Here is a 23,604-nt window from a genome sequence, read left to right as displayed (position 1 = left end):
TCGAAGGCTGGTCGGTCCTCGGATTTGGGAGGGCCAGACTTTGAGGTCATGCGGAGTGCGCTGGCCAGATCGTCAGCTGCATCATGTGGGTTGGTCATTCTGTCCCCTACCACTCCGGTGCGGGTCTCTGATCTCCACCTATCTATAGACAGCGGAACCCCAAGGCCTAGGGATACCCCCACGAGTGGTCCCCAAGTTTCTGAGGGCCCCTCAGAGTGTTTGCCTGAGGAGCCCCCTACAAAGAAAACGTGCAAGAGGAAGCACATAGACTCCCAGGATGAGTCTCTCACCTCAGATACTGACCTCGAGGAATCGGAGGGGTCCCCCAAGTCATCCTCTGAGGATGTTTTTCTCCGACATCCTGGAGATATTGAAACAAAGAGGTGACTGGCCGTCCAAAGCCCCCTCTGAGGAGGAGTCTGTTTTCCTGAAAGCCTTTGGTGCTCAGCCCTCAGCCTCCTGGGTGTCCCCACCCTTCGAGCTCCTGGATTTAATTTGTCGGAGGGTGTGGGAGAACCCTGATTCTGTGGAACCCGTACCCAGGAGACCCAATAAATTTCTGTCTGCTCCCCCGGGTAAGGAATTTTTGTCCAAAGGAGTCCCTGTGGATGCCATGATGGTGGTGGCCACCCAGAAGGAATTAGCCGAGACTTCTTCCTCCGTCCATCCTCCTAACAAGGAGTCTAGGACCATTGACCGGTACGGGAAGCATACCCTTTTGTCAGCAACCTTTACTTTACGGTCGCTGAACTACTTATCTCACTTTACTCAGCTCCAGAGAGATTTCCTCAAGGAGCTAGGAGATGCTCTCACGGGTAACGTTCCTGAGGCGTTGGCCCAGACGGTTAACGCCCAGATGTCTACCCTCAATTCCATCGTTAACTCCTCCATGCGGCTTATCTCACATGCAGCCGAGGGAGCGAGTAGGGCAGCAAGCTCTGGAGTTGCCCTTAGGAGGCAAGCCTGGATGCGCCTTTGTCATTTCGCGGAGGTCTTCAAGTCTTCATTCACTGACGTCCCCTTTGATGGTTCTTCTTTGTTCGGAACCAAGGTGAAAGACACCCTCACCAGGTGTGAGCAGGAGTGAAAAACTCTTGTCTGCTGTAGGGGTCCATTTTTCCCTTCCCTCTAGGCCTTACCCCAAGGCCCAGAGAGGTGGGAAGATGTGGTTCAAAAAATCACAGAGGTTTTTTCCCAGTGCACAAGGTGAGACCCCCTCCAGAGGCAGAGGAGGGGGAGGTTATTCAGGGAGACGCCGCCTAGAGGCAGAGGGGGCCCCCGCAATTCGGGAGGCAGAGATTCCTTTCGCGGCTTTCCCTACCATCGCTCCTGATGGGAGGCCCGACTGTGTTTCCAGAGCCAGTCGGGGGGTCGAATATCGTTTTACCCGGAAGCTTGGCAAAGCATCACCCAGGACCAATGGGTATTACGAATAATTTCCGGAGGTTATGCCATCCCTTTTTCATCAGATCCCCCCTCCAGTCAGAAAAATCCCGGACGTTTCACCCAGTCAAAGGGATCACGTGGCTTCAGAGGTTTCAAAGCTGCTAGAAAAAGGAACCATCCAGCATGTCCCCTCAGACCTGATCGGATTAGGGAATTGCTCAAGATTCTTTTTGGTGCCAAAAAGAACAGGGGACCTGATACCCATATTAGATCTCAGCCAACTGAACAACCATGTACAAACGTCCAAGTTCCGTATGGTCACATTACAGTCAATTCTCCCATTGTTGGGAAAAGAAGTATGGATGTGCTCCATCGACGTCTAGGATGCTTACTACCATATCAAAATGGACAGGGCATCCAGGAGTCACCTACGCTTCCGGCTGGGAGCCAGTCATTTTCAGTTTTGAGTCCTGCCCTTTGGTCTCTCCACAGCCCCCAGGGTGTTCACCAAGTGTATGGCAGTGGTGACAGCTCACTTGAGACGTCAAGGATTCCAAGTATTTCCGTATCTGGACGACTGGCTCATCACCGCCACCACCAGGCATCTACTAATCCAAACCAGGGATACTACCATCACTCTCTGTCAACAGTTGGGCATAACACTGAAATGGGAAAAATCTGCCATGTTGCCCTTGCAGCGTGTCATTTTTATAGGTGCAGAGCTAGACACCATTCAAATGCGAGCCTTTCTACCACAGGAAAGGAGTCTTACAGCAGCAGGTGCACGCCCTGCTCCCCCTGAAAAGAGCGAAGGCAAGATGGGTTCTCCAACTCCTGGGGACTATGGCAGCAACAGTTATGTTAGTCCCTCTAGCAAGATTACACATGAGGCTCCTTCAATGGCTCCTCTTTGCTCAGTGGTCTCTCCAGAGACTTCCACTTTCCCACCCTATTTTGCTCACTGACAGATGCAAACAGGATCTCAGTTGGTGGCTTTGCACCAACAATCTGGACAGGGGAGAACCATGCGTTCCACTGCCCCCGGTTGCCACGGTGACCACGGACGCCTCCCAGATGAGGTGGGGGTCATTATCTCGCCAGGACAGTCCAAGGCACGTGGCAAGAGCACGAGATACATCTGCATATCAACGTCCTAGAGATGAGAGCGGTACTACTTGCATTGCAGGCACTTCAGAGCTTTTTACCTTTCGGGACTATTGCAATCCACTCAGACAATATGTCAGTGGTGTGGTATCTGAACAAGCAGGGAGGAACCAGGTCATACCCCCTGTGCAGAGAGGCCATGCGAATGTGGCAGTGGGCAGTATCTTTCCAAAGGTTTCTGGTGGCAGCACACATTCCAGGGAAGTCCAGTGTGATAGCAGACAGACTAAGCAGAGCTATTCTGATGCCTTACAAGTGGTCCCTGAACCGTCTAATTGCAGAACGGATCTTCAGCAGATGGGGTCAGCCTTGCTGTGACCTTTTTGCCAGCCCCCTCAATGCCAAATGCAGCAGCTACTTCAGGTTGATCCCCCCACAGGGGGAGTCACCCAGGGACGCTCTAGTCCACGATTGGCCCTTTGGTCTGCTATATGCTTTCCCTCCGTTTCCCTTGCTGTCAAAAGTGATTCAGAAAGCGCAATCCTTGGGAAGCAGAATGATTCTGATTACTCCACTCTGGCCTCGTCAAGTTTGATTCCCCTTTCTCCATCCCTACATTGTGGACACACCTTGGATTCTGGACCCACAACCAGACTTACTGACACACATGTCAGGGCAGCTCCATCCCTCTCTGCGGACCCTCCGATTGACAGCCTGGCTACTCCACTTCCATCGTTAGTTAGGCTTCATCACTTTTCACCTGAGGTAGTTCATATTTTATCTTCCTCTCATAAGCCCTCTACTAGGAATATTTATTCCAGCAAATGGAAGAGGTTTTCTATTTGGGCTCATGCCCAAGGGATTGACCCTTACACAGCTCCAATTGCTTCCGTCTTGGAGTTTTTGTCTATGCTTTTTCATCAGGGCTCAGCGTCCGCTACCATTAAAGTCCAACTGGCAGCGATTTCTAACTTTCATGTTGCTAATGAGCCTAGTTTGATGGCTCACAGACTCTGTAAGGCTTTCCTGAAGGGCACTCTGTTACTCCATCCTCCTGTCTCAGAACCGATCATGCCCTGGGATTTAAATTTTGTTCTGCAAGCTCTTACTTCGCCACCCTTTGAGCCTGCAGCTAGTTGTGACTTAAAATTCTTGACCTGGAAGACTGCCTTTTTAGTAGCCATCACATCAGCCAGACGTGTCTCAGAGATTCAAGCTCTCTCTATCAAACCCCCATACTTGACCTTTGATAAGGACAGGGTTTCTCTTAGACCAAACCCTTCCTTTCTTCCTAAAGTGGCGTCCATATCTAATCTTAATCAATCTATTGAGTTGCCAGTGTTCTTTCCCCAATTTTCAAACAAGGCAGAATTTAAATTTCATCAGTTGGATGTACACAGACAGTTACGTTTTTATCTGCACAGAACCAAAGATCTCCGAAAATCTGATCAGCTGTTTGTTTCCTTTTCGGAAAACGGCATTGGGTCTTCTGTCTCCAAAATCACCCTATATCAAATTGCATCGCTTTCATTTATTCCTCAGGAGGTAAAGACCTACCGTTTCCAGTCAAGGCTCACTCTACTCTGGCTATATCTACATCTACAGCCTGTCAGTTCAGATTGTCTATGGATATTTGTGCAGCAGCTGCCTGGGCATCTCCTCACACCTTTGTTACTCATTACAAGCTGGACATGGTATCTAGGGGCAGGTCTTCCTTTGGTTCCACAGTACTCAGGAGTATCTTCCTCTGAGCCTCCCAGGATTTAGGTGCTGGGGACGCTGTCCCACGGGTAAGAATGTAGGTGAGATTGGACTACATAATATCAAGAAGTTATGTACTCACCATAACGTTCAGTGTATGTAGTCCATCTCGCTTCACATTCTTACTTACCCTCCCACCTTCCCCCTTCCTGGAGGATCTGGAGGTTAGGTCTGGGTTTCAGAGCTCCCTTCACCTTTAGTTTATTCTTCTTTACTTGGGTGTCGTTATGCATGAGGTATGAGTGTGGTGTTCGCAGCAAACTAGATCTTGGGATATGGAGCAATGTAGCATGGGATACCAGCTTAGCCCAGCCAATAGAAGACTTTGAGCTAGAAAAGTCTGGCCGAGTCGGAGCCGATATTCGGCTCGAACCCATGGGGTAAGTATGTGAGGCGAGATGGACTACATACATTGAAAGTTATGGTGAGTACATAACTTCTTGTTTTTTGGGCACAACAGAAACACATTGACCCCAACAGTTTTTAATGAGGGAGCTAGTTCCTCAGCAATTAGAGATCAGTTAGCAGCCATCTGTAATTTTCATATTGGATTTGAGACTTATTCCCTGGTTTCATCTAAGCTTTGTAAAGCCTTTTTGAGAGGACACCCTTCTGCGACCTCCATACAAAGACTATGGAATTTAAATTTGATACTGCAGGCCATAAATCATTCTCGCTTTGAGCCAGCGGCAAAATTTGATCTTAAATTCCTGACCTGGAAAGCTGTCTTTCTATTGGCTATTACCTTGGCTAGGAAAATTTCACAACTTCAAGCTTTGTCCTCAAAACCTCCCTACTTCCTTTTTCATAAGGATAGAGTTGCATAACATAGCTAGGCTTCTTTCCTTCCTAATGTGGTGTCAGAATCCAATATTAACCAGTTTATCAATCTGCCAGTTTTCTTTTATAAATTTGCAAACAAAGGTGAATATATGTTGCATTTATTGGACGCCCACAGATTGTGTTTTTATATACACAGAACAAAAGAATTTAGAAAGACAGCTCAATTATTTGTGTCCTTTACAGATTCTAAATTGGGCAAACCAGTTGCAAAGGTAACGCTAGCCAGATGGCTTATAGACTGTATATCATTTGTCTACAACAAATTGGGTCTCACTTTAGCAAAATAAGAGCCCATAAAGCTAGAATCCATGCCAACTTCTTTAGCGTTTCTGTCTAGGGCTTCCATGGATGATGTGTGTGTGGCTGCAGCCTGGACTTATCCTCATACTTTACTCATTGCAAAGTAGATCTGGTCTCAAGGGGAAGAGCAGCCTTTCGCTCAAGTGTGCTGAGGAATATCCTTTGAGTCCACCTGGGAAATTAGGTAGCTGGAGACTCTGTCCCAACAGGTGAGGATAGAATGAAAATTGAAAACATGAAATAAAGAAGATGTTCTTCGTCTCACATTGCTGCAGTCATAACCTGTGGGTAGTCCGCTGTCCTCGGTCGGCCCGAATACCAAAGTGTTAGGCTGGCGTCGGTCATAGTCGCTCTGATCTGACGTCAGTACGCAGTGGTACTAAAGCGCATGACCAACGTCATATCCTCAGTCTTTCTTGCCGCATGGTCCGAAGCAGAAGCAGCATTTGCAAGTGCCGTTCGGCGTCCTGAAATTTTCGTATTCTGAGTTTCAGACCGAAGACCAAGTTGGGCTAAGTACCCCGTTGGGGAACATTTTTGTCTTTTCTTGCCTCAGTTAAATCCGGATGTCAGAAAAAGTTAATTGTATTTCTTGTGGGAAACAGATACCTCATAGGGACTACCACTCTCTCTGTATTCCTTGCTTGAGGCCTGAGCACGACGTAGTCGAGTGTCGCTTTTGCGCTAGATTTAATAAGCGCACCATTAAACGCAGGTTAGATTGTGCTAGACTTGTTTTTGGTAAGCGGTGCAACTACAACATGCCATCGGATCCTCCGACGCCCGCTACCGCTAAGAAGCGAAAAGAGAAATCGTTAAAGTCTAAGCAGGATGAGTCGTCCGTTGCGGACGCCGGTTCTTTGGAAACTACGGTGGAATCTGTGGATCCAGCCGAGGTTTCAGCTGAGTCTCAGGGGGAGCCTTTAATATTGCAGGAATTGGCCTCTCAGGAGTCAGGTCAGGCCGAGGGGGCCTCTCAAGTTTCTGTAGTCCCTTCTTTACATAAGGTTGTTAGGCCTTCTACTTTTGTCACTAAAGCACCTTCTAAAGCTAGGCCTGGTCTTTCTGGCACAGGCGTCAGCCCTAGTTCTGCAGGCTCTGTTCCTAAAAAACATATGCTGAAAATGGCAGAGGATTTGATTACTTTAATCAGAGGTTATATGCCCCCTCCAGATAAGAGGCCTAGGGTAGAGACAGAGGTGGAGGGTTTGGAGCATTCCTCAGATTACTCTGAGTCTTCAGCTGAGGACATTCAGGATTTTCCTCCCTATTCTGATTCGGATGCAGAGGACTCCTGTCCTTCTGCTTCTCCTACAGAGGATTTTTCTTTTTCTGAAACCCTGCATTCAATGAGGGAGCATTTTAAGTGGGATGGTCAGGATTTCTCCAATTCTCGTAAGAGGCTTAGGGAATTTTTGTTTTTACCACAGCATAGGCTCTTGGCCATTCCCCCTGTTTTGGATGTTGTTCAGGATGTTTTTTCTGAGGCTTCCCTTAATCCTGATTCTTTACCTCCGGCCCCTGTCAAGCCAGACAGGTATTACAGAGTTCCAGAGGCTCATAAATATTTATATAAGAGTCCTAGAGCTGACCCAGAAACTATTAGCCAGGGACCTAAGGGTGTCAGGGCTTCTGTAGTGAAGAATCCAGTTCCTCTGGATAAAGATTCTAGAGCTTTGGATAGGTGGGGTAAAAAAGTGTATACCTCCTCCACACTAGCTATGAGGGCTTTGAATTGCCAGTTTCATATGCTGAAGTACCAGAATTTTCTGTTAAGTCAGTTGAAATCTAAGGTAGATGCTTTAGCTGAGGGTATAGAGTGTAAGGAATTGCAGGATTTAGTTCATGCCTCTGATCAGGTAGGTAAGCATTCCTTGCAGTGTGGCTTTGATGCTCTTCAGGCTTCTTCCAGGGTGGCTGCCACTGGTTCAGTTATTCGTAGGCACGCCTGGCTTAAGGAACAGAATTTGTCAGAGCATGTTAAAGCTCGAATTTTAGATGCTCCCCTCCAATCTGAAGTTCTTTTTGGTTCTCCTGTGGAGTCAGTTTTGAAGAAAATGGAAGACAAAGCTAAGTCCATGCAGACAGTTAAGGAATTTTTACAAGTGCAGCCCCCTAAGTTTAGCAGAAATTGGCCTGCAAAAGGATGGGCATATCCTTCTTCCGATTACCAGTCCAAGGGCAGATCTAGACATGGTAGGGGCAGAGCTCATGCTCAGGGTTCTTTCAGACCTAGGACGTGGAGTTCTCCTGCACAATCTTCTGGTGAGGGCAGGGGTCAGCCTTTCGTAAACAGACCCAATGACCTGTATCTCCAGCTGCCAGATTCCTCCTGTCTGGCAGCTCCTCTAGGAGGAAAGTTGGCACTGTTCAAGCAAAATTGGCTTTTGGTCACCCAGGACAAATGGGTGTTAGACATTATAGATCGGGGCTACAAGTTTTATTTTCACACCTTGCCTCCTTTCAAAGGCATGCCGGACGTACCTCCTCAGCAAAGGCTGGAGGCTCACAAACAGATTTCTTTACTTTTAAAAATGGGGGCTATTCAGGTGGTACCTCCGTCAGAAGTAGGCCTAGGATTTTATTCTCGCCTGTTCCTTGTGCCAAAGAAGGGGAACACTTGGAGGCCAATTCTGGATTTGTCTATTCTCAACACATACCTAGACATCCCAAAATTCAAGATGTTAACTTTACAGCAACTTCTGCCTCTGCTAGGCAAAGATCACTGGATGGTAACTCTGGATCTCAAAGAGGCTTATCTGCACATTCCTTTCAGGCCCAGGTGCAGGAGGTTCCTGCGTTTTCGGGCTGGTACTTTTCATTATCAGTTCTCTGCATTGCCCTTTGGCTTATCTACTGCGCCCAGGGTATTCACAAAGGTCCTGGCTCCTATGATAGCCTTCTTAAGACTAAGAGGAATACAAATTTATCCTTATCTGGACGATTGCCTGATTCTTGCTCAAGACAAAGTCACGTTACTTCAGCATCTAATGTAATGGCAGTGTTAAGGTGCCTAGGGTATTCTGTGAACGAAACAAAGTCCAGTCTAGTACCCTCTCAGGACATGTGCTTTCTGGGTGTGAGACTGAATACAGCCTCTCAGATGGCTATTCTGACCCCGGACAAACAAAGAAATCTTTCCCCTATACTTTCAGCAATCATCCCTTCTGTCCAGGCTGACTGCAAGGACAGTCCTTCAAGCCTTGGGGTTCATGGCATCTTGTATTCTGTTACTTCCCAATGCCAAACTACATATGAGGAAGCTACAATGGTATCTCAAAAGCGTATGGACTCCACACTGTCATTCAGATAATACCTTGCATCCAAAGGGAGTTTTTGTGGTGGGCTCAGGAATGTCACCTAAACAAGGGACTCTCTGTGACCCGACCAGAGGCAAGTCAGATCCTAACGACAGATGCCTCGGACATGGCTTGGGGAGCACATTTCAATGGGAGATGGGTTCAAGACACGTGGCCTCCCAGACTACAGCATTTGCATATCAACATGAAGGAGATGTTAGCAGTCCAATTTGCTCTGATGGCTTTCAAGGATCTACTTCAACCAGGACAGGTGTTGATTCAAACAGACAACACAACAGTCATGTGCTACATCAACAAGCAGGGGGGAACCCATTCGTACCCTCTTTGCAGACAAGCTATGATTTTGTGGGAGACTGCTCTGAGTTTGCACCTCACTCTTCAAGCAAGGTTTCTGCCAGGAGCACAGAACTCCTTAGCAGATGTTTTGAGCAGGCAACTGGTGGACCCCCACGAGTGGAAATTGGATCCTCATGTATTTCAACAGTTGACAGTGGCTTGGGGAACTCCAGACATAGATCTGTTCGCGTCCCCACAAAATTTCCAACTGCCAAAATATTGCACAAAGATGTTTCACCCAGAAGCTTGGAAAGTGGATGCTCTATCTTTCAGTCGGAACAACCTTCACGTCTATGCCTTTCCTCCTCTGCCTCTCCTTCCCAAGGTGCTCTTGAAGGCCAGACAGGACAAGCCTTGCATGATCCTTATAGCTCCAGATTGGCCACGTCAGCACTGGTACCCCTTGCTGAGGAGTTTAGTTCGGGAGCCTCCTTGGCCTTTGCCAACAATTCCAAACCTTTTGTCTCAAGAAAGCAATCATTTCCTCAATGTCAGGATACAGTCCCTGCATCTGACAGCCTGGCATATTCTGTTTTAGACCCTGGGGGGTCACAGCTTCCTCAACAAGTTTTAAATGTCATTTTGGAAGCCAGGCGGCCTAGTACAAGGAAAGTTTATGCTGATAAATGGAGGAGATTTTTTCTTTGGAGCACAGCAAAGAGCTTTGATGTTTCACGCCCTAATTTGAGTGTTACACTACAGTACCTTACAGACTTACTAGACAAGGGTTTGTCTTTCTCCACCGTGAAAGTTCATGCTGCAGCCATTTCTGCTCACTATGACTGTGATCCACCATTATTTTCTCACCCTTTGTTTAAGCAATTTCTTAGAGGGCAAAGAACATAAGACCCCCACGTAGAGCTCCTACTCCTTCCTGGGATCTCAATTTTGTGTTGGAAAACTGACTTTACCTCCTTTTGAACCTGCAGCTACATCTGAGTTGAAGTTTTTGTCTTGGAAGACTGCTTTTTTGTTGGCCATTACGTCTGCTAGGAGGGTATCTGAATTACAGGCTCTAATGGCAGTGGAGCCCTTCCTAATATTTCATAAGGATAGGGTATCCTTGCGTACTAACCCTTCTTTTATGCCTAAAGTTGTTTCTGATGTGGCCTTGAACCAATCTATTCATTTGCCTACTTTTTATGCTGATCCCCAAAATAAAGGGGAAAAAATTTTGCACACTTTGGATGTTCACAGGCAGTTACGTTATTATTTGGGCAGAACTAAAGGGTTCAGGCAGTCTCAACAGTTATTCATTTCTTTTGCCTTGGGTTCACAAGGAAAACCTGTTTCAAAGCAAACTATTTCTAAGTGGACTAGCCATTGTATTGCTTTTTGTTATTCTCATCATGGAAAGGAGGTTCCGGCTGGGATTAGACCTCATTCCACTAGGGCTACTGCCACTTCTACTGCTTTTGAGGGAGTAGCTACTAAGGATATTTTGGAGGCAGCTACTTGGAGTTCAGTGCACACTTTTACTAAACATTACCATCTCCCTCTTTATTCCAAGTCTAGGGCTGGGTTTGCCACTGCAGTTTTACAGGGCATGCTAGCAGCTCCTAGTGCCTTTTGATTTTGCCAACCTCCCTTACCTTTGCTTTGGGATTCTACCCACAGGTTATGACTGCAGCAATGTGAGACGAAGAACATAGTACAGTTTTGTACCTACCATAAATGTAGATGTTCGAGGATCCACATTGCTGCAGTCCAGTTTACCCTCCCTCCTTCCCGTCTGTAGTTTAGGGTTGCTGTGTTGCTTTTGGGGTAATTATTTTGTCTGTAATTGGTGGTTGGGTATTTTCTATTTTTGGCTATGGCCTCCTTTTTTTTTGGGCCTTCTGACATCTGGGGCAAGAAAGACTGAGGATATGGCGTCGGTCATGCGCTTTAGTACCACTGCGTACTGACGTCAGATCAGAGCGACTATGACCGACGCCAGCCTAACACTTTGGTATTCGGGCCGACCGAGGACAGCGGACTACCCACAGGTTATGACTGCAGCAATGTGGATCCTCGAACATCTACATTTATGGTAGGTACAAAACTGTACTTTATGTACCTACCATAACGTTCTATCTGTGTTGTTCATTTTCATTCTTCCTCAACTTCCCGCCCACCAACTTTCCTCACAGATGATGTCTGAGAAGATCAAGAGATTGTAAATATACCACTGTCCTTTTTATTGAGCTCCAGAAATTAATTAGTTTGTTAAAACTTTTTATTGTATTTCTCTATACTTCCTATAAGATAGCAAAGAAGATCTGAGGGATTTTGAGGATTGGTGCAGTATGGGTAAGGAAGGAGCCTGAAAGCTTTTTGGTGGCCACAAGCTATAGTAACAGCTGAGTCGGATCCAAGGTTTGGATCTGAATCGAACAGTTGAATGAAAATGGACAACAGAGATGGAATGTTATGGCAAGTATATAATTTATGTTTTCCCTTCTGTCATAGATCTTAAATATGAAACCCTAACTTTGTTATATTGTTTGTCTCACTAATTTTCTTGATGGTTCGTTATTTGGTTCACTTTTTCACAGCTTTGTTTACCGTTTCAATCACCGTTGTCATGACTTCACTATTAAACCACATACATTTCTTTTCCTTTTCCTGTTAAAAATTTGGCCTCCACATCAGCCCTCTCAGCATTTTAAAGACATATCGTACTTTGTCCATTTCCTGGTTTGAAGTGCTGTCACACAAGTTTTTGTACTAGATGTGTCTTTAACTGCTCCACTGTACTCCAAGTCACAGTGGGGAAAAGGAACTGCAGGAGTGTGAAGTGTTTTATAGCTTTGAAAGCAGTAACACATTTTACTTCTGCCTCAAAGTGGCAAGAACCAAAATGCATCTGAATTTGTAACCACTATAAAAACTGTAGCACACTTTGCACTACCACGCATAAAAAAAACTGCATTAGCCTGAAGTGTATTAAAGCTGTTTGAGATTTCCATTGCTGTTCTGTGATGGCTACTGTTTATACTCTAGTGCAAGACTAGAGCAGGACTGACTTTATAAGCACCTTTGTTAGAAGTATGCTTAACAAAGTTGATTTGCAGTTATCGTTTTTCATTTGTCTTCAGTCTATGGGACTCTGATCCAACTCAGCCATATACTCCAGCATTGGAGCCGAAATCTGAGCTCCTCCCCTACACACAATGCCATGGTCTCCCTCCTCCCCTCAGATCTTGTTTGCCTCTCGTTTTGAACGGCATAGCTCGCCGTTTTTATCTCTCGTTTTCTCTTCTCTCCTCTCCTTTTTTTTTTTTTTTTTTGTGGAGTGCTTGTGTGGGTGCTTTCTTGTGCACATGACTGACGCTCCTAAGCCAGGGTTCAAGAAATGTACAGTGTGGACATAAGATCCCTCCATCTGATGCCCACACACTGTGGTGTGCGTGGGGATTCCACATCTTGATTCCTCTTGCTTGATTTGTGCGGGCTTTAACCCTTGCGCTCTGATCGACAGGTGGAAGAAACTGATCCTAAATGGTCTGTTGGCCCCTTCCTCTGAGGCTTCTGCTTCCCTCTGCTTCTGGGACTCAAATTCTTGCCAAGAAGTCTGGCAAAGGAGACTGGGTCAGGCACAGTGAAGCAAGATTGGCATAGGAAGCAATCTTCTGACTGGCCTTCCTCTGCCGAGCCTCCCGCCCAGTTTAGGCCCAAGTTAGTCCAGGGTTCTCCTCGGCTTCAGTCACCCAGTATCTCTTTAGAGCTGGAGAATTCCCAAGCCAAGTCTCCTGCCTCTGCCTTCCCTTGGTGCCATTCTAGGCTGGGGTGGGTAGTTTCTTCTGTCCAGTCCACTTGGAGCCTGTCTGAAGTCGAGGTGGACAGAATGATGAAGTTTCTTCGGGCCCAGACTCAGCTGGGGGTCTTGCCTGCTCTGTCCCCCTCTGGAGCCATGAGCACACAATCTGGTTTCCTCCCGATTTCTTCTTCTCCGATCTGACCTTCAGCTTCGGAGTCCTTGGGTCCGAGGTTCCCCAGTGTTGAGGTGTCAGCACTGATGGTGTCTTGTACCTCGATGCCGACAGCTTGAGCTGTTTGGCTCCGATGTCTTTGGACCGGACTGATTCTCTGAGCTGTAGCTTTGGAGTCGGCCACAAGACTTTCGGAGCTATTCCTTCGTCTTGGGGCTTCGGCGCAGGGAAGCTCTGCTCTGACTCCCCTCAGCTCAAGGGGTGACTGTCTGGTAGGCTCCGACGCTAACAGTTTCATCTCTGGCTGTGCTGCCTTCTGGGGGAGGCTCACCTTTGGCTTTTGGGGTGGTGGAGAGGTTTCTCTCAGCTCCTTCGAAGGCTTTAACACTTTCTTCCTTGGATTGTGCCTAACTGCTCTTTCAAACGCACCCATGATGCTTCTTTCTCATGTGATTGAGGGTGCTTCTAGGGTGGTCAGGACGGACGTTGCCATTAGGCGGCATGCCTGGCTCCAGCTTTGTGCTTTTTTGGAACCCTTCAAGGTGTTGTTCACGAATGTTCCCTTTGACGGGTCCACTTTGTTTGACCCTACTGTTCTTGACACTCTTACCCAGAGTGACAGACAGGAAGACCTAATCTATCATCGGAATCTGCTTCTCTACTTCACATCGTTCCTATTTTTAGAATCTGCATGGGGTCAAGACGTTGTGGTTCCGGAAGTCTCAGGGCTCTTCCCAGGGCATTCAGGGTCAGTGTTCCCCCAGGGGCAGAGGGGGAAATGACCGCCCTCGTTGCAGAAGGGGTCCAGGGAAACAGGGGTCTCAAGATTCATTCTCGGACAGACCCTTTTGGCAATCCTGAGGGATTTGCCAGACTGCTGTACTCTGGAGGCAGTCAGTGGCGCCGCTGTCTCCACCTAGCAGCCTGAGTCCATGAAGATTGTTGGGTGCTCTAGATCATATCCAGATGTTATTCCATCCTGTTTCTTCATCCTCCCTCTCCGAAGAGAAACATTCTGGACATTCCACCCAGTCAAAGGGAGACGGTAGCCGTAGAAGTCACCAGGCTGCTCAAAAAACGGGACATCCCAGCCCATTCCCCCAGACCATTCTGGTTCAGGCATTTATTTCGGGTTTTTTTGGTGCCAAAGCAAATGAAGGACTTCAGACCCACTCTGGATCATCCAACCTTGAACCTGTCCGTTACCAAGAAAATTTTTCAGATGGTCACCCTACAATCCATTCTTCCCTTTTGCTGATCAACCCCTGAATGTGCTCCGTGGACCTTCAGGATGTGTATTATCACGTCAAAATGAACAGATGCTGCAGACGGTTCCTTTGCTTCTGGCTGAGAGCCAGTCACTTTTAATTCAGAGTGCTCCCCTTTGGACTCATCACTGCCCCCCCGGGTGTTTACCAAAGTGATGGCTGTAGTGGCAGCTCACCTGCGGCTGCAGGAGTTTCAGGTCTTCCCCTACCTGAACAATTAACCCCTCTCCACACCCTCCAGGCAGTTACTGCTTCAAGCCAGGGATCACCTCTTTCTAATAGCTCCTCCCTTGGGCATTACAATCAACCTAACCAGATGGAACTTGTAACCTTTTCAGGTGTTGGACTTTCTACGTGCTCGGTTAGATATGATAAATGGCAGGGAGTTTCTACCTCCAGACAGATTTCTTTTGCTCCAGCAGCATGTGAAATCTGTCCTTCAGACCCATCTCGCCTAGCAGGTATGGTTCTTCAGGTGTTGGGGTCCATGGCAGCCATGATAACCCTTCTACCAACTGCACACCTACACATGAGGATTCTTCAGTGGACCTTAGCAATGTAGTGGTTCCTTCTTGAACTTCCTTTATCATATCCAGTCCGACTATCCTGAGTTTGTTGAGACTCTCGGTGGTGGCTGCATTCCCCAGACCTTATTACGCGTCTCCCATTTGTTCTTCCTTCCCCCTTGATCACGGTGACCACGGATGGCTCCCTTTTCGGGTGGGGTGGGGGGCATTGTATGGAATGGATGGTCTAAGGTACGTGGTCCACCTTGGAGACCAATCTGCATATCCTTGTCCTGGAGATGAGGGTGGTGCTTCTGGCATTGCAAGCCCTTCAGGCCTTTCTTCCTACTGGGACTGTTGCCATCCAGACAGACAACACGTCCATAGTCTGGTACATAAACGGGGGGGGGGGGGACCAGATCTCATCCCCTTTGCCGCGAGACCATGAGATTGTGGGAGTGGGTGATCTCTTCCAACCGGTTTCTGGTGGCAATGCATATTCTGGGAAAGTCCAACGTTCTAGCAGACAGGCTCAGCAGACGTATTCTGATGCCGCACAAGTGGTCTCTGAATCCTTCAGTAGTGGACATGATCTTTCAAAAATGGGGTCTTCCTTGCTGCAATATTTTCACCTCTCCTTTCAGTGCGAAGTGCAGCGAGCTTTTGCTCTGATCCCCCCTCTGGGGGAGTCACCAAGAGATGCTCTGGTCCATGCTTAGCCCTCAAGTCGACTTTATGCTTATTTCCTCTTCCTCTGATCTCCAAGTTTCTTCAGAAAGCACAATGGTTGTAGAGCACAGTCATCCTCATTGCCCCCTCCTGGCATCTCCAAGTTTGATCCTCCACTCTTTGGTCTCATCTAATGTGTCCTCCCTGGACTCTGGGTCCGGTTCTGGATATTCTCACACACCCATTAGGGGTTCCTCACCCGGATTTAGTCAGCCTGAAGCTCCCTGCTTGGCTGTTTCAGTTTCCTTGATGGCCAGGACTCCCAGTCTCTCCATCTATTAGAAAGATCTTGGTTGCAGCTTATAAATCTTCTGATAGGAAGATTTTATTCCAGTAAGTGGAAACATTTCTGTCTGGGCTTTTCAGCACAACATGGATCCATTTACAACTCCTTTTCCTGCCATTTTAGATTTTCTAGCTCATATTTTTCACAACAGCACAAGTTTTTTCTACGATTAAAGTTCAATTGGCAGCAATTTCAGATTTCAATGTGGGGGAGAATTTGGCCTCCTTTGGCATCTTCCAAGCTATGCAAGACCTTTTTAAAGGGTACATTCCTTCTTAGGCCACATATCAAGGACCCCATGCCTCCTTGGAATCTAACTCTAGTTTTACACGCCCTAGTTAATCCGCCTTTTGAACCAGCTGCCACTGCCAATTTACAGATTTTATCATGGAAGACTACCTTGTTGGTGGCTGTTACTTCAGCCAAGAGGGTTTCTGAGTTGCAGATATTGTCTATTAAACCCCCTTACCTTCTCTTCCATAAGGACAGAGTGACTCTTCATACCATCCCATCTTTCTTACCAAAGGTGGCTTCTGAAGCTAATATTAACCAGGTGATTAATTTTTATTTTATTTTATTTATTTTACATTTGTTAACCGGGCTAGTCTGACTGGATATATTTCCATTTTCAGCAGAGGCCCGGGGAGAAAAGCTCCACATATGGACATAAGAGATTTATAATGAGTACAAATAACAGGTTACAGACTTGTAGCACTTCAACAAATGCATCTTGATTACAAAAAAGAAGGCGACTGAAAAATTTCAAGCTAAAACTAAAATACATTATATTAAACATCATTACAACTTCTAAAAACCAAGAAAATAATAAGAAAGACCAGGGAAAAAGAACTAAAACATTGAAACCTAAAACTAGATTAAAAAGGATTAAACTACCTAGACTATCTAAATAATATCATCTTTAGCATTATTACATATTGTAACATGTAAACAATTTGCTAGTTTTCTTCCCGAATTATCAGAACAAAGGGGGATACAAATTACATTTACTTGATGTTCACAGACAGCTGTGATTTTATTTGCATAGAACCAAAAGTTTTAGACAGCGGGATCAACTTTGTGTCCTTTTCTAAGCCACAGCTAGGAGAGTCTAAGATCACTCTTGCTCATTGGATTTCCAGACGTATTTCTACGGCTTATCGTTCCAAAGGTTTGTCTCTATCTGGCCTTGTCTGGACGCATTCTACCAGATCAGTGTCTACATCTGCAGCCTTTTGGTCCAGGGTCCCTATTGACTATATTTGTTCGACTGCTACTTGGTCCTCTTTGCATACTTTTATCTCCCATTACAAATGAGATATTCTTTCCTGGAGCAGGGCTTGTTTCGGCGCAGCTGTGCTCCGGAACATCCTTCCATGAGGGCCTCCCAAGGTTATTGTAGCTAGGGACTATGCCCCATAGGTTGAAGACCAAATGAAAAACAGCAACTGCAGATAAGGAAGTTATGTACTTACTATAACGTTCCATCTGAGTTGGGGCTTTTCATTTTTCTTCAACAGTCAGTCCCTCCTTCCCCCTGCCTTTTGGCTGTGTAGTGGACTGGACAGATGTATGAGCAGCCGCCTTTTTGGCCTGAATTGAGTCTATGTGTACTTGTACATTATATGGGCAGGGATTAAGTGTGTTTCTGCTGTGTGTGTGTGTGTGTGTGTGGGGGGGGGGGTGCAAACTTGATCTGAGGGGAGGAGGGAGAGTGGGGTATTGTAGGTAGGGGAGGAGCTTGGATTCCAGCTCAGATGCTGGAGTATATGGCCGAGTCGAATCTGTGCAGAATACAAGTCCCATAGGATGAAGACAAATAAAAAGCAACAACTCTGATGGAACATTGTGGTAGGTACATAACTTGTTTATTTTTTATCCTGAAAACAGAGCATGATCGAGAAGCTTTTATGTACTTTAAGTATGTACATCTCCATCAGCCCTGTGGTTTTCTTTTGAAATACTTGTTTTAAACTTCTTGAAATCTGTTTCTTGAGGCATGCCATACTAGACCCTGATAGTGGTGTAATAACTAAGGAAACTGTAACAGGAAAGCAATTGCTATCTAACCACTGCTCTTCATAACCATTTTGGTGGTGATTTGCTTTTTTGTTTTGTTAGGCTGAGTTCCATTTCTGCTATATTGTAACGTTTGTGTATTTGTTTTGTTTTAGGTCATATTCCAGAGCCTTCTTTGTCTAAGGCCGTTGCTTCTGTTCCCAATACTGCCCTCCCTCCAAAGAGGATACCGCTTGACTTCATAGAAAAGTACAAAAGAGCTGAAATTAACCCAGTGTCTGCTTTGAATCAGTTTGCTCAGATGCAGCGGTTGCAGTATGAATTGAAGGAAACAGTGACACCTGGTAGAAGCACTTTAAATCATAGAACTGAAGACCGTGCTGATGAATGCATTTTATAATGGTGCTCTATATGTTTGCTGAAAATGACGTAATAAATGTGTTGCCTGACTTGGACTCCTGTGCACTTCACTGTTGGTGGGCATTAATTATATCTGGGTACTGTGACTTCTCACTCTTTTCTTACCACAGGTTTGTTAGACTTTGTTTTTGCCTGTGTCTCACTTTTTTTCCATGCTAAAATGTCTGGCTTTCCACTTTCTCCCCATTTCCCCATTCCTCCTTGTTTTTCTCCTGTTTCGTGCAGTCATAATTTGCTTTCTAGCCTTTCATCTCAGGTGTTCTTTCCCTTCTGGCCATGCACCTTTTTACTACTTCTGTACTCTTAACTTTCTTTTCTTGCTGCATTGAAATCTCTTTACATTTTTCCCTTATCTTATTTCATCCAAAAATACCCGCAACTTCTATCTTTGAGTTCATAAGTTTCCATCCATCAAGTGGATCCTTCCTGTCTTGAGTTAGCACAACAATGTTCTTTCCTCTTCTATTTTACTTAAAATAAGAGTATCATTTCATTGCAGCTGTAATTTGAAGAAAATAATTTTTCCGTATTTTCTTAAACACCTATTTTGGACTATATGGCTGCCTTAGAAACCAGGTACAGTACTTGACTGCGGTACCACCTACTAATTCTGTTAATGTACTAGGACACTTCACTGCTTATCTGGATAAGATGGAAATACTTACAGGGACTTGATTGAGTGGAATGGCTTATGTGATCTAAACCTGATTGGTAGAAAGTGTTTTTGGAATTTTGTGGTGGTTATGGATTGTTAATACCAAACACAGTGCTCAGACAGGAGGATGTTTATAGGAGCACTTTGTACTGGACTACCTTAGGCCAAAGTCTTTGATCAGATTTGTAGCTAATGTTATTAGAGCTGAAGCCATATGTTCTGGTTACTTAGGTGAGGAGAGATGTCTGTACTGTCAGATGATCACTATTAGGAGGTAATGCAACCAGTCAGACAGCTGGAGCAGTGAGGAAATAGACATGGTTAACCCAGATTTGTAGTGAGTGTGTCTAGGGTGAGCAGGATGAATTCCTCTCCACTCTCCAGAAAAGATTTTATCCCTGTTCACCTGAGGAGGTTGTAGGTTTAGAGTTCAAGCTGATCCTGTTCAAGATATCAACAAGTAAGGACAGCGAGAAGGAGCTGTGGCTGAAAGGTAGTTCAGACGTGGCATGATGATAACCGTAGGGACATAGTGGCTTGCTGTGAGAAGCAATCGCAGCAAAGAAAAAGGCCTTAACTACAGTGTCAGCAAGAGGCATGATCTTTGGATTTTCTCCTTTGATAAAGACATGTCAGGAAGGCAGCAACTGTGGCAGTCACCAAAGGGGAAGGTTGGAGTTTGAATCTTTAGATTGCCTCAGTAGGTCTGACAACTTATCAGGCCCCTCAGGAGGGGAGGTGATGTGGGACACTGCTTAGGTGGCTCTCAGCAGCGATAACTAACATAAATCTAACATCATCTGGTGCTTTGAGAGTTGAAATGATCACGTTGATGAACTCCTGAATATGCAGAATGCCTAGGAGACTGTGCCAATAGCACCTAATGAAATTGGACCCATTCCTGTAAGTTTCAGTACTGGGTGATTCCCACAGTTCTGCTTTGGTCCGTCTTCAGGAATGGATAAAACCTGTCCAAGTGCTGAAGGTGATGGCCATTGTTAATGTCAATTTTTAACGCTACTTTGCAGTGCAGCATTTAAATCTGAGAATGCCTTTTGAATGACAACCTGAGGTAGTGGTCCTTTTTTCAGAAATTGGTTAGAATAGTGTCTTCAGTTAGAGAAGACTTGTGCTCCTCAGCATCTGGGGGGGGGGGGGGGATGTACCATGGTGCTTGTTAAATACATTTTGCTGAATATTCAAGCCTCTGATTTAGTCAGAGCAGTGCCAGTTCTGTCTTGGCCATGGAACATTGGATTACCTTTTATTTTGCACATATATTGGAGGGGGTCATGGGAGTTTGCCTTTACTGTCTACATTTGTTTCCTGAACGTGTAGAAAGCATATTGCTGTGCATAACTGTGTATGACTTGTGAAATATGCTACAGCAGTAGCAGTACTTTGTTCCAAAGCCATTATTGTATGCCATTTACTCCTTGTTTTTGAATAGTGAAAGTTGTTTGAATTTTGTATTGAGACAGATAAGTTCAGGTTGGTTGTAGAACTTTACCAAAGGTATGTCTGGTTCCCTCCTGTTTTTGGTTTTAGTGACAGGTTATCAGGGTGCAGATAAGGTGTAGAGGGCATCTAGTTTTGTTATGAGTTATGCATTTGATGCCACAGTACAGACAAAAGACTGATTGATTTTAGTAATTGGCTTAGCTTCTGGTGTCACTCTAGAGGGATCCAGTATCTGCCTGGGAAGACATGGTCGACAGTCCACGCTACTGTGCCAGAGATGGCCTTCACCTGCCTCCTCAAGGCTTTTGGATACTGGCAAAGACGCTTGCCTCCCTTATAGTTCCTTTTTTAGGCAATGTCTAAATAACAAAACTTCCAATGTAAAGAAATCCACTAAAAACAAACTCAAGGTCATACTGCTTTAATGCTAGGATTTTGACAGTAAACTGCACTTCCTGGAAACACTGCTCACATTGGAAGATGCTGGCATTTGTGCAGTCACTGAGACTTGGTTCAAGGCTGCTGAGAGCACCCCGGCCATAGAAGGCTACAATGTCTTTCACACATTCAGACCGCAAAACGAGTGTGAAAGAACCAGAGGGTGGAGGTGTATCCATCTTCACTAAATCCAAATGCACCTTGAGACTGATGAAACAGTGGAACTCTCTTGAGCTACTCCAGGTCCAGTTAATTACAGATAAAATATCCATTCACATCATCGCTAGCTACAGGTCCCCTACCATCAACCAGGAGAAGCACACAACCTGCCTGGACTTGCTAGGGTCACTCAGTATACAGCCAAACATGTTGGCCATGGAAGATTTCAACTATCCTTCCATCGATTAGGTAGTTTTCATGAACACAGACATGCTCGCTTGAGGTTCCTGGACTTTAATTCAAATGCCCTGGAACAGTTGGTCTGCACCCCCACAAGGGGCTAAAGTGGTCCTTCACCTAGTGCTCACTAACATGAGATGTCACTGCACTACCCCTGTTGCTCTCCTCCCTGGTAAGTTCAGACCATAAGTCTGTCTCGTTGAAGTAAAGATCAAACCTGACCCCCACGGGAGTAAAAAGCTGAATAAATTCTCCAAAGCAAACTATTCCCTACTAAGTGATGGTATAAAATGTTTCAGAGCCCTTGCCAACAAAGCCAACAATGACTCCTATGCAGAGGGAATACACTAATGCCATATACGGCCACTTAAACAAATGCATTGATTCGGCTGTACCCAGCAGGAGCAAAACCAGGTCTTCCCGAAAAAACAATCTACCCTGGTGAATTGTAAGTATAAATAAGCTATACAACAAAAGAAAGAAACTGATAATCTAAGAACAGGAGAGAACTTATCTAAGAACAGCAGGGAACTTGCTCAACAGAGGAAGAATATCCTCCACAGCTTGAACAAGCAAATCAGATATCTTAATTCCTCTAATGTTAGTTGCTAGTCTAAATTAACATCCCTAGCTAAAGACAATCATAAGGCATATTCTATAGGTATGTTCAAAACCTAAAAAGGAATGCCCAGCTGTGTGCCGAGTTTATAGTGGATGGTACCACTCACTGAACCAGAGGAAATTGTCAACCTGCTAGCCAACAGATTTGGCAATAACGTCATCCCCTGTCCCCACCAGATATACTCCAAAGCATTCCTGACAGTATTCCTGTACAGCGCATCTCTAAAGGCCAAAAACATGGCCTCTATGGGACCAGATATCCCAGGCTGCTTATTAAACAATCTAAAGACCTAGCAGATCCACTCGGCACTCTCTTAAACCGTAGCCTGAGAACTGGCTTTGTCCTGGCAGAGTGAAGAACATCAACAGTAATCCCCTTACACAAAGGGGGTCCATCAGCTGACTGTGGGAACTATCAACCCATAAGCCTAACCAGTGTTATCTGCAAGGCCATTGAAAGAATTCTCATGTACCTTATCCACAAGGACATGGGTGATCTTCATACCATTGACCTAATTTGGTTTCATTAAGGGTATATCTTGCTTATTAAATATAGTGGACTTCTTTGAGAATGTCACCAAAGCCCTGGATGAGGGCAAAACAGTACATACCACCTATCTTGATTTAGCCAAGGCCTTTGACACAATCCCCCATTGAGTTATCCTAGAGAAGCTCTCCCAGCTGGGGAATAACCCATACATTACTAGATAGGTAGCAAACTGGCTCACTGACTGAATACACACTATCAAAATTGGGGAGGCCACAACCACCAGTAGACCAGTTAGCACTGAGGTACCACAAGGATCTGTGCTGGACTGTCTGATGTTTGGAATCTATTTTCAGAAATCCAGGCGAAGGTAGATGGGCTGCAACTTACCATGTTTGCAGATGGTTGTAAACTGGGAGGAATGAGTCCCCCAACAATGTTGACATATTACAAAAAAGGGCTGACACAGACAAATAATTGATGCCAAACTCACAAACTAAAACTGAAAGCAAAAAATGCATCATTATCCCTTTTGGCAAAGAACTAGCCCCTGCTAATTATGATATAAATAGTATTCCTCTAAGCTCAAACTCAGTGGTGCTAGACTTGAGAACGTAGATTGATAACGATCTAAACTTAAATTACCACGCGTCCATAGTGGTAAGGAAAGCATTCTACATGGTTCATCTCATAAATAAGGGCATCATATCCAAGACCGGGAAGATTATAGCTGTGCTGCACTTGACCCTTATCTGACCACTGATAGAGTCCAATGCTCCCTTCTGTGTGTACCTCATTAAACACCTGAAGAAAATGGAGAGACCACAGAGGTTTCTAACCAAGAGAATACAGGGCCTCCAAACCTGACATACATGGAAAGACTGAAAGCCATGTCGTATGCTGTATCATACAGGCTGCTGAGTGGCGACCTGTGTCTGGCCTACAGAGTAGTCTCAGACCCTGCCCTAATGGAAATCTTGCTCATCCGCAAATCAAATGAGACCAGACTAACTCTGTCCAGGGATGTCAACCTAACCTGTGACATTATCAGAACATGCTGGAGAGACAGATACAGTTCCCAGTGATTGTCGCTCGTCTGGAATAAGCTCCCAGTCCATGTGAAGCAGAGGTCCTCAATGATCCTATTCAAGTGCAGTCTTGACAACTGAATGGGTGACTGCAAATTCACTTTGGGGGTGGCACCCATGTCCCTCATGGACAGGGGCAGTCAGTGCTGATCACAAACTTGTGCTAACGATGACTATCTAGCTCTGGTCAATAAGGGTTATTACACGACTAGGCTTGTAAAGTTCCTAGGGCCATTAACGTAGTAACCTCTGTTGAACTTACAATG

General features: G+C 45.5%; 1 protein-coding gene across 5 annotated transcripts in view; it reads left to right on the top strand.

Annotated features, from left to right (window-relative positions):
- Positions 1 to 23,604, top strand: part of ADAD1 (adenosine deaminase domain containing 1) — a 2,301,686-nt gene that overhangs the window by 380,464 nt on the left and 1,897,618 nt on the right. For all 5 annotated transcript variants that reach the window (XM_044061675.1, XM_044061674.1, XM_044061678.1 and 2 more), the window contains one exon: positions 17,925 to 18,113. In XM_044061675.1, the coding sequence (XP_043917610.1) occupies positions 17,925 to 18,113 (189 nt within the window). The remainder of the gene's footprint in view (positions 1 to 17,924; positions 18,114 to 23,604) is intronic.

This window comes from Protopterus annectens, chromosome 2.part0 (assembly GCF_019279795.1).
Source record: "Protopterus annectens isolate FY-2018-M chromosome 2.part0, PAN1.0, whole genome shotgun sequence".
In the NCBI taxonomy this organism is placed as follows: domain Eukaryota; kingdom Metazoa; phylum Chordata; order Ceratodontiformes; family Protopteridae; genus Protopterus; species Protopterus annectens.
Note: the sequence above shows the minus strand (reverse complement) of the source record. Positions and strands in the feature narration are given on the sequence as shown.